Here is an 11,148-nt window from a genome sequence, read left to right on the forward strand (position 1 = left end):
AGGGGTTGGAAACAAGGCAAAGAGAACAGGAAGGTTAGTGCATTCTCGCTGATTCATATCCACCGGGCACTGCCAAATCCACATCTTCTGGGTGGACCCAGAGTGAGGTTGCCACGCAGTGCCCTCAGCTCAGTGTGTGTGGTCTTCTCCGCTCCCTCGACTCAAAGCACTGTGATGGAGGAGCTGGGCCGGCTTCTTGAGGGACCCTTTGACGGGGCCACAGAATTCTGGGCTCTCACTAAAGCCAACTTTTGCTGCACACTGGGGGGAAGACAGGGCACATCCTCTCATCACCTCGGCTCCTCATCTGTACCTCACTTGAAATGGAGCCATTTAACAGAAAAGACAGCTTATTTTTTAGTTCCGATTATTGAAGGCTTGTTGTGAGTCGGGCACTGTGCCGTGTACCTCCTGTTTGTCACAGCTTTAATGCTCACAAGAATATTGTGAACACAGGGTGACGTTTATGCCCACTGTACTGGTGGGGCTGCGTGAGGCACAGCGAGGTTGCACGGCTTGCCTGTGATCTCAGACAACAGCTGTAGTCAGCAGCAACGTCAGGATCGGAACCCAGGCATCCCACCGCCAGACTCAGCCTCTTTACCTTCCCTCTCCACTGGGTGGTCCCAACGAAGGGGTGGTGAGTGAGAACTTTACTAGGTGAGGAAGGGTCTGCATTCTCACTTGCAGGCTCGGCCTCCACCCCCTGAAGTTTTGGTTGCCTTCTATCAGGAGGAAATTGCAGATGAAGCAATACGAGACTGCCAGGTGTGGTGGTGCACGCCTGTCATCTTGGCACTCTGGCAGGCTGAGGTTGGAGAAGTTCAACATCGGCCTGGTCAATTTCAGGGATTTAGTCTCAAAACTTAAAAAAAAAAAAAATTAAAAAGGACTGGGGAAATGGCTTAGTATGAAGGCCTTGGGTTCAATCCCCAGTACTACCATACTAAGAAAAAAAAAGAAAAAACAAGAATACACTACCAGAGCTGCCACTGGAGAAGGTACAAGGGACAAGAAAAAGCCCAGCCCTACTGGAAACACAACTGCAAAGTGCCTAATGAGACGCACAGTGAGGCCCGAGCTCAGGGCAAGAGAGACGCCGAGCAGGGCCTGAAGGGCAGGGCATGGGACTATCAGACTCCATAGGAGCTCAGACAACTGTAGTCCAGGGCCTTCCCAAGTGAGCTGTCTGCGTGACGCGGAGGTCACAGAGACAGGGGTGGGGAAGGGAGGGCGAGCAGGCATGATTGGGATCTGCCACTCACTTCGTCTACAGAGCTCTACTTTTTGGCTTTTTGGTTCCTTGCAACGCCACGTGTAATGAGGGTCACACTCCTCTATAAAGCTTGGCATGCTCTGTTACACCCCTTTATTTTATAAAGTTAAGGAACTTATTTATTCACTCATTCACTTGCCCACTTGTCAACAAATATTAATAAAACCAACGAAACCCTAACCACGTGTTGTGCTCTGTTCTGTGGAAGCAGGTGAACCCAGAGCTGGCTGGTGGCTTGGACATGTGCCACTGTGGCATTGCTAAGGAACAGCAGGCTCCATGGTAGCTGGGTCCTAATGGCGTGGCCTCAGAAAAGTTAAAACCCCTGGGCCTCAGTCTCCTTCTCTGGAAAATAGAGGCAAATCTAGAACCTCCCTCCGTGACCACTGAGAGGATTAAATGAGATGATACCGTGGAGGGTTCTGCAAAGTCTCAGTGAATGTCAGTCACTGCTTCTGTGTACTATCATGGCACCAGGCCCTTGGCCAGGCCAGGAACCTACCACCCCATTAGATGCCCGCTTTACCCCCAGTCTCTTCCACCCAGCACGCACCTCTGATCCAGCAGGGCCTCTGAGTAGGAGGGTGGGGAGCCTACTTCCGAGGCATTCTGCTCCGCCTGGCTGGCCACGTACTGGATGCCGTTGTTGACGTTGTAGGTGACGTTGCAGTGGTGGGGATGGTCCAGGACCACCAGGCGGGACAGGAGCACAGGATGCTGCAGCCGGTGCACAGGCAGCGTCATGAGGTTGTTCCGCTTCCGCTGGTGATGTAAGACCAGGGCCAGCAGGGCCACCACCAGGACGAAGATGACGGAGCTGCCGATGATAGCGTAGGTGATACTGGGGTAGTACACGAGCTGGTTCTCCGAGGTCACAAACACCTGTCCGCTGCCTGGTTCTGAGAAACCCAGGAGAGGAGAGACAAGGCCAGAGACTTAAAATCAGCTCCCCTTTGTCTTTTCAAGTCAGCCCTAGGATGTGCATGCAAATGATCACGGTGGCATTCTTCCCAAGGGCCCAATGTGGAACCACCCAATGATCCATGCACTGGTGAATGGGTACACAAAATTCTATACACAGTGAAATACTATTCAGACAAAACCATCATAAATACTGAGGTACGCTACAACAAAAATGAGCTTCAAAGACATTATGCAGTAGAGTAAGTCAGGCCTGAAAGATCACTGTATGCTTCCATGGATAAGAAATGTCCAGAGACAGGAAGTACGGCGGCTTCCTGGGGTTGAGACAGGAAATGAGGATTAACTGCAGACAGGCTTGAAGGATCTTGTTAGGGTGACGGGAATGTTCTAAAACTGCACTGTAGTGGTGGCTGCACAAATCAGGAAGTTTACTAAAATTCACTGCATTGTTCACTGAAGATGGGTGAATTTTACGCTGTGTGGATGAGACCCCAACAAAGTTGTTTAAGAAGATGGCCCTAGGAAATGTAATAGTCCTTGTGGCAGAAATCAATTTTACACTGGAAATTGATAACACAGCACAAATGAGGGACACGGCAGGTGTGTCTAGGGCTCCTTCTGTCCGCAGAGTTTATTTTATACCAGGCCCCAGGTCCAGGCTTTCAGGTTGAGGGTCTGCACAATGCGGGCTAATGGCACAGGCTCTGGAGTCACACTTACTCGCTGTGGGCCCTCGGGAAAGTGCTACTTGCTCTGTGCTGCAAAGCGATAGAAGCTCTCCAGCTTGTGGGGTGTGAAACAAACCACCAATTGTCACACACACAGTTCCATGTAAGTGAGTGTTCCACATCCATCAATATGAGCCTTATCACACCTTCTAACAACTCTGTGAAGTAGGCTCCCCCACCCTGGTGTTGGAGATTGGAGATTGAACCCAGGACCTTTGCACTGAGCAACATCCCCAGGTCTTTATTATTATTATTATTATTATTATTACTATTTGAGACAGGTAGGTCTTGCTAAGTCACTCAGTTGCCCAGGCGAGGCTTGAACTTGTGATCCTACTGCCCCAACCTCCCAGAGTGCAAGGGTTATAGTCATTACTATGACGCCTAGCAGTAAATGCTCTTTGTAGAATGAGCAAAGTGAAGCTTGGGGGAACTGAGTCCCCTTCCAATGTGAGTTGTGTGGGATTTGAACCTTGCTCCTAACACTCTGTCCTGCAGCAGCTGTCCGACAAGACCCTCTAGGAATCTGCAGGCACTTCTGCAGGCACTTCCTCCGTGGTCAACATCCTCCTCTCCACGTGTGCTGATGGGGCACACGTCACATGATCAGGTAACAAGCTTCCTGGCCAGCAGGTTACACCTGGTAACCCTGGGAAGGTCCAAGCAAGCACAGAAAACCTCAATGTCCGCTCCTCACAGAAAGCAGGGACCCATCTGTGCAGAAAAACCAAAACCACCGCTGCTGGGGGCCAGCTAGAGGAACAATCTTAGCCCCAGGGAGCAACTGCAAAGCAGGGAGGAGGTTTCTGTGGGTACCCAGGGGTCACAATGAGGACCTGAAGCAGCAGCAGCAGCAGCAGCAGCAGCAGCAGCAGTAGCAGCAGCAGCAGTGCCAGGGGCTTCACTCCATCCCTCCTCTTAATTCCTGTATTCCCAGGGTGCAGAACGATGCCTGGCATTCCACAGGCATACAACAGATGCACAACTCAAAGGGGGAAATCTATCTATCCACACACCCTGATAGAGTAGCTTATTATTATGCTCTTTTTCAGATGAACAAATTGGCTCAAAGAGGTGAGTTAATTTGATTGGGATCACACAAGAAGTAGCAGACAAGGCTGGAACCCAGATATTACTCCTTCGAATTCTGCATTCTGCAAAACAACCTATTGTCTCTCCTCCCCCAAAAGAAACATTTCCCGATTCCCCAAATAATCCTAATCTGAAACAAATAAAGATCTTCACCCTCAAACTCCTCTTTCTCTCTGTATTAATTTTTCTTTCTATCCACACTCACTGTAGACTAAAAGCCTCAAAGATTCTCCAAGTTCCTGGTGGCCATCATATCAACGTGGGTGCGCAATTTCATTGCGCAGAAAGAAACGAATGCAGTCCCAGCTGATAGGCAGGAGCAGGGTGCTGTGCAGTTCAGGAAGGGAGGCGACTTGGATTTTTCTGGAGACAATTATCTGTTACTCTCTTCTCAGCTTAGATAATTAAAAGTTGGAGCTGGGTACATGGAGCTGGGTGTGATGGTACATGTCTAATCCCAGCACTCTGGAAAGCTGAAGTAGGAAAATTTGAGCCCATCCTGGGCAATTTAGCCATTTAGTGAGTCTGTCTCAAAATAACAAAGTGCTCAGGACAAAGACTTTGGGTTTAATCCCCAGTATAGGGAAAAAAAAAAGTTGCATATGTGTGTGTGTGTATGAATTCAGGCTTAAAATAAAATATTCTCCTTTATTTGTTATCTCCTACATAGAGCTAAAAAGTCACAGAGCCTTGGGGTTGAAGACTGGAACCAGCATTTCTATGTGTTTGAGTGAAGCAAGTGATTTAACTTTCCTAAGGCGCAGTGCCCTATCGTTAAAATGATGGCGGTGCTAGGTAAATTCAGCACCATCTTCCTGCGGAATGGGCAGGGGACTCTACATACACAAGTGTCTGACAAGGGTTTGCACTCAGGAATGCTAGGGTTTTTTTTTATAAAAAATATTATTTATAAAATAATGAGGATGATGAAAAATACCCATCATAAACACCGTTTTCAAGTGTACGGCTCAGCGGCATTAAGCTCATTCACAACACCGGGCAACCATCGCCGCCATCCATCGCTTCAGGATTCTCAGTGCCTGAGACTGCCCAGTGTGATTCTTGGTGTTCACACCCCTCAAGTTATTCTCACCGGCTTCTTGGGACAGCAATAGCAAGTGGGAGAGCCGCCCTGTGCGGTGGATTTCCATATCAAAGACAAATTGGCCCAGAGATTTTAGAACACTGACTTCTATGCAACCATTTATTGGTGGTATTAACAATACAAGTGGGAACCCTTTGAAATAAATGCCAAGTAAAATGCTTCTGGATCTTAAGGACCTCACTTCCGTCTCTGAAAGCAGACTCACTCCAGACCTGCCCACTTTGGCAGGCAAAAAGCAGCGATCACTTTTGCTCCAGAAATTACGATGTTGCATTATTCAGCGGTGCCTGGTCTTGATTTTGCTCTGTGCGGAAAATGTCATCTTGTATTAATTCATTAACTGAGCTCACTTTTCTTAAAAGCTTAATGAGCCTACTGGCCAAATTGCTAATACCAGAGCTGCTTGGGACGTAAGTGGCAAGAGCATAATCCACAGATAATGAAGTTTCCATTTATTCTGGCTGTCCCTCAAGCTTAAGGTCTTCCCGCTCCGCTGTTAAACATCTTGAATTGCTGTCCTGTATCAGCTCTTCTGCTGCGCTCATTCCAGGCTGTCTGTTGCCACCCATAGTTCTCTCAAAACGGCTGCTGCCTGAGCCACATGGGGTGACACAGGCTGGGTTTTACACACTCGCACGTGCTCTTTACCTCCAAGCCGTCACATGGTTGTGGCCTGACCACGATGGTTTTCTAGCAGTTGGCAGCTAAGTCATGACTGCATACCTGTTGCTGATGCACCTAGCAGTGCTGTCCGGACTGGTGGAGGGACCAACACAGCCGACACTTGGGACTTGGGCTCTTTTCCTTCTACACATTCCTTCCTCCAGAGACAAACTACATTTCCTTTGGAATACTATTATCATTACTATTATTATTATTATCTATCAGATTAGAAAAGAACATCTTGATCTCACAGGTCATTGGCCAGGTCTTAGGAAAGCAGGTAAATTCATACACAGCGTGTATGCAGTATGAAAGCAGGTAAATTCACACACAGCGGGTATGCAGTATGATCAAAAAATGTGAATGCTTAATTTCTTAAATGTAGTACAGTAAAAGAAACACTGCCATTAATCTCCCTCATAACACATGGCTTCCCTTCACACACAATGACCATTGTTCTTGCTGTTTTTGGAAGTAGTCCTGGACATCCTTTTTCATGTCTTTAGTTGCAGGGCTATGGCTCAGTTGATGTCCTAGATGTATTCTATGCATTTACCTTTCATGATCATTTTGACTTTGCAGAAGAGCCAGAAGTCACACAGTGCCAGGTCTGGCAAATAAGACGGTTAATGATGCACTATCACTTTTTGTTTTTTATCAGAAATTGCTATCAATGTTTTGAATCAATTCAGGACATCAAGGCTGCCCCAAGAAGACACCCATGAAAGAGGACTTGCAAACTTAAATGTGTTCAAAGTCAGGGAGACTGTTTACGAGGAGGGGTCAATAGAAATGTATTTTTTACTATAATGAAAACAATTTCAAATTCTATTTAAACATTCACTGTAGGTTCTGATCACTCTTCACAGCTGGTGGGAGGGTAAACTGGTACAAACCCAGGGGCACAACGGGGAACAATGTACAGTCTGTGTCGCATATGGACGGGTTCCACATTCCTGGTCTGCAGCTCTGTATCCAAGCAACTGCCAGATCAAATGCATTTGGAAAAAAAAATTTTTTTCCTGTACTGAACAAGTAAAGACTTTTCTTCTGGTTATTATTCTCTACACAATACAGTATAACAACCAGTTACATAGCATTAACAGTGCATTGGGAATTACAAGTCATTTGGGGATGGTATCAAGTGGACAGGCAGATGTACATACAACACTGTTTTATATAAGGGACTTGAGCATCTGTGGACTTTGGTATCCTGAAGCCAATCCCTTATAGATCACCTGTTCCGGTTTATAACTAGATGTCCTTCCAAAGTCTCACACACTCATAGGTAGGATTCATGGTAGGTGGTGGTGTGGATTATGGATGTGCAATTACTGATTTAGCCCACTGTTTGGATTAGATGTGGCTAATTCTGGATGTGGTGGCACCAACCTAAAGGCTTGTAGCCCAAATGGAATAAAAAGGTAAGGAAGGCTGGATGCTTGCTGCCTTCTGCCTGCCCCGGCATGAACTGGTCATCCTGTGACGCCCCTCTGCCATGTTGCCCTGCCTTGGAGCCACTCGACTATGGACTGAAACCTCTACAATCTGTGAGCTGAAATAAACCTTTCCTCCTTTAACCTTGGGTGTTGGGCATTTTGTCCCAGCAATGAGAAAATAACTACGACAATACTAAAGGAAGATTATATATTAATTTAAAAATATACATATTCTTTGATGCAGAATTCCCTTCTAAAGAAACTCACCAAATGAGAAATAACCTCTTTTTTTTCAGTGCTGGGGGTTAACCAAGGGCATTAAGTATGCTGTGCAAATGCTCCACTCCCAGAAAAAACTTTAGTGATCATGAAAGCATTGTTTATAATAGCAGAATGTATCAGAAATGATCTAAATGTTTACCTTGCAGCCTGGCATAATAAATGATGATGTCCTGCTCTTATTGAAAGGTTTTAAGGCAGTATTACATACGCTGATGTAGAAAGATATACTGAGAAGTAAAAAAAGAAAAAAGAGGAGTTCACTGGAAATTGCTATGGTTTGGATTTTGCTAAAAAGTGCCCCCTTCATGATTTTATGTGTTGAAAATGAATCCCCATTGTGAGGAAGTAGGAGGGTAGCAACTTCATCCAAGAAAGGTGTTCAGAGGTGGGGCTTTTAGAAGGTGATTAGGATTAGGTAAGGTCACCTGGGCAGAGTCCCAAATCCTGGTGGTTTTGTAAGAAAGAAGGACATCAGAAGGGACAACAACTTGTGTCCCTTCTGCACCCCCTGGGAACCCCCTTGGGACTCTGCCAGCAAGACGGCCTTCACCAAAGGTGCCTGCAGGACAGTGAGTGAAATACACATCTTTCTTTATAAAGGTCCTCAGATTCGGGCATTTTACTGTAAGAAGTCAATACCTAGTAATCCAAAAACGTGCAGTATACCAGGCATGGGAGTGCACATCTCTGTTTTCAGCTAGCTGGGACACTGAGGCAGGAGGGTTGCAAATTTGAAGCCAGTCTGGGCAACTTCTGAGAGTTGCAGAAAATAAACACATAAAATAAAAAGGACTGGGATGTGGCTCAGCACTTTCAGGGTTTAACTCCCAGTACTGGAAAAAAAAAAACAAATGCACAGCACATTTCTAAAAGGATCTCAGGGGTGTCAGGACCATGAGCAGTTGTTTTTCTTCCTTCTCTGCGCATAGATGGGAGGGACTTCTGAGTTCCACAGTTCCTCCTCGGCCTCCAGCCCGGCCTCTGCAGTCCAGAATTCCTGTTCCAGAGCGTACACAGCACCTCAGACTGACTCATCATTCTTTTGAAAAATCAACTCCTCTGTGCTTTTCTTTTAAAAAAGATTTTCTGCAGATTAAATATTCTAAAAAGTTGGGTTTATTGGGGTATAATTCATGCACAATAAAATATGCCCTTTAAAAATGTATAGTCAGATGAGTTTGGCAAAATGAACAGCTGCAAAACCACCTCTACAAGAAAAATTCACAGCTTCTATGTCCTATACTCCTTGCCACCCTCAATTCTTTTGGGCTTTTTATTTGTTACCCTCATTGCTAGCCATGGGAACTGTTGGTCTATTTTTTGTCCAACTGAATTCAACTTTTTCCTGAAAGTCACAGATGCACACTCATATAATTTGTGGCTTTTTGTTTTGTTTTGTTTTTTTGAGACACAGTCTTGCCAAGTAGTTCAAGTTGGCCTTGAACTCACTATGTAAGCCAGGCTGGCCTCAAACTCACAGTGATCCTCCTGCTCCAGCCTCCTGAGAGCTTGGATTACAGGTATGTGCTACCAGGCCCAGTTTTGTACATGGGTTATGTTTGGTTTCTTTCACTTAGTGTATTGCCTCTGAGAATCATCCATATTTCTGTACTAATATTCCATTCCCCCCCTTTTTTTTCCTTTTGTCTTTTTGAGACAGGGTCTCCCTAGGCAGTTCAGGCTAGCCTTGAGCTCACTTTGTAGCCCAAAGTGGCCTCAAACTTACAATGATCCTCCTGCCTCAGCCTCCCAAGTGCTGGGATTACAGGTGTGCACCACTACGCCCAGCTTCCATTCCTTTTTATAATCACATAGTATTCAGCTGCATGGATATATCACAATCTGTTTATTGATTTCCGAGTTCAGGAAGGGTACTGGGTTGTTTCAGGAATTCAGGTCTTTGTGTTTTCATATTTCTTGGGCACACCACGGTCCCAGAGGACTGCTGAGTCACCTGGGAAGTGTGTGACTTTGTAAAAACTATCTTGCTGTTCTCCAATTGTAGTAGCATTTTGAGCCTCCACCAGCAGCAATGTATGGGAACCTAGTTCTCCTGAATCCTCATCAGCACTTAGTATTGGAAGTCTTTTTAATTTTAGTCACCCTGGAAGGTGTGTATACCCCACTGAAGTTTTAATTTGCATTTCCAAATGACTCATGATGTTGAATACCTGTTCATGTGTTATTTTCTATTGCATATTGCCTTTTATGAAGTATTTATTCAAAACTTCTGCCCATTTAAAAATTATTTTATTTGACCCTTTATTATTGAGGAGGAAGAGAATTACCTGTATTCTGTGACACACACACAGGTCCTTCATCAAAAGAATGTTTTTCAAATATTTTCCTGGTCTGTGGTTTGTCTTTTCATTTTCTTTATAGTATCTTTTTGAAGAAAAGTGTTTCATTTAAAAAAAAAATCATAAAGTCCACTGCATCAATTCTTTCTAAATGGTTTGTGCTTTTTATATTCTTTTCAAGGAATTTCCTCCTAAATCTTTGCCTAGAGGGAGTTTTATAGCTTTATCACCTCCATCTACATCTATGATCCATTGCAAGTTAATTTCTGTTTATGGTACAAGGAAAAGGTCAAGGTCCTTTTATCTCTCCATTTAAATATCCAATTTTTCTGGCACCATTTGTTGAAAAGCTTGTCCTTTCTTACTGAATTATCTGGCACCTTTGTTGCAAATCAATTGATACAAGCTGGGTCCATTTCTAGACTCTATTCTGTCTGATTGAGCTATATACCTATCTTTATGCCAAAAGTGTGCTGGTAAGTATACCTATTATAATTGAGTCTTTAAACCAGGTTCTATCAGCCCAACATACCTTTTTTCCCTTCTAAATTAAACTTTATCTGTGATTATAAAAATCCACGCTGATTGCTAAAATTTAAATAATATAAAAATGTTCAATGCAGGCAGATGCCATCTCTTTTCCTGAAACCTATTGAAATTCCACTAGATAATAACATAGTTCACAGTTTTGCATAGACCAGGGTTGGCAAACTTCTGTCATCAGCCAGAGAGTAAATATTTCATGCTTTGTGGGTGATAGTTTTAAATCACAGTTATTCAACATAAAAGCAGCCACAGACAAATATGTTAATAAATGAATGGGGTTACTCTCAACAAAATCTTATTCATAAAAACAGACAGCAGGTCAGGTTTGGTACCCTGGTTGTATTTTGCTGACTCACAGCATGGCTTCTTCAAAATTACTCTCTATGCATGCACACATATATGTACTGCTCTTCATGCTATACAGACATGCATATGGACATGTTCCCTTATTACTCACTATTTTATTAAACAGTAGCTACACAGGATTTTACTGTGTAGACATATCAAAATTTACTTCACTAACCCTTTACTGTAGCGGCAAATGGGCTGAATTCCACAGAAGACTGAAGGACTCTATTTAGGTCAAACAGAGTTTATTAATTTTAGACTGGTCACCACACATCCCTGACTAGCAGCTCAGGAACATGGGGCCCCTGTCTGCCTTTGTTTCCACCTTATATACATTTTTGGTTTCCATGGTAACAGATTGGAATGTTGTAGCCCTGGTCACATGCTTGTTTTCCTTGTCCTGTGTGACCAGGTCAGGTCCTGATCATGCGCCCAACCACAATGA

The 11,148-nt window shown here is 44.5% G+C and overlaps 1 protein-coding gene across 1 annotated transcript in view; it reads right to left on the reverse strand.

The window, feature by feature from the left end:
* Window positions 1-11,148, reverse strand: part of Ldlrad3 (low density lipoprotein receptor class A domain containing 3) — a 176,076-nt gene that overhangs the window by 3,168 nt on the left and 161,760 nt on the right. The window contains exon 6 of the mRNA XM_013513831.1: window positions 1,830-2,175. Coding sequence (XP_013369285.1) covers window positions 1,830-2,175 — 346 coding nt within the window. The remainder of the gene's footprint in view (window positions 1-1,829; window positions 2,176-11,148) is intronic.

The sequence above is a fragment of the Chinchilla lanigera genome, unplaced genomic scaffold, assembly GCF_000276665.1.
Source record: "Chinchilla lanigera isolate Chin_1 unplaced genomic scaffold, ChiLan1.0 scaffold00021, whole genome shotgun sequence".
Lineage (NCBI taxonomy): Eukaryota > Metazoa > Chordata > Mammalia > Rodentia > Chinchillidae > Chinchilla > Chinchilla lanigera.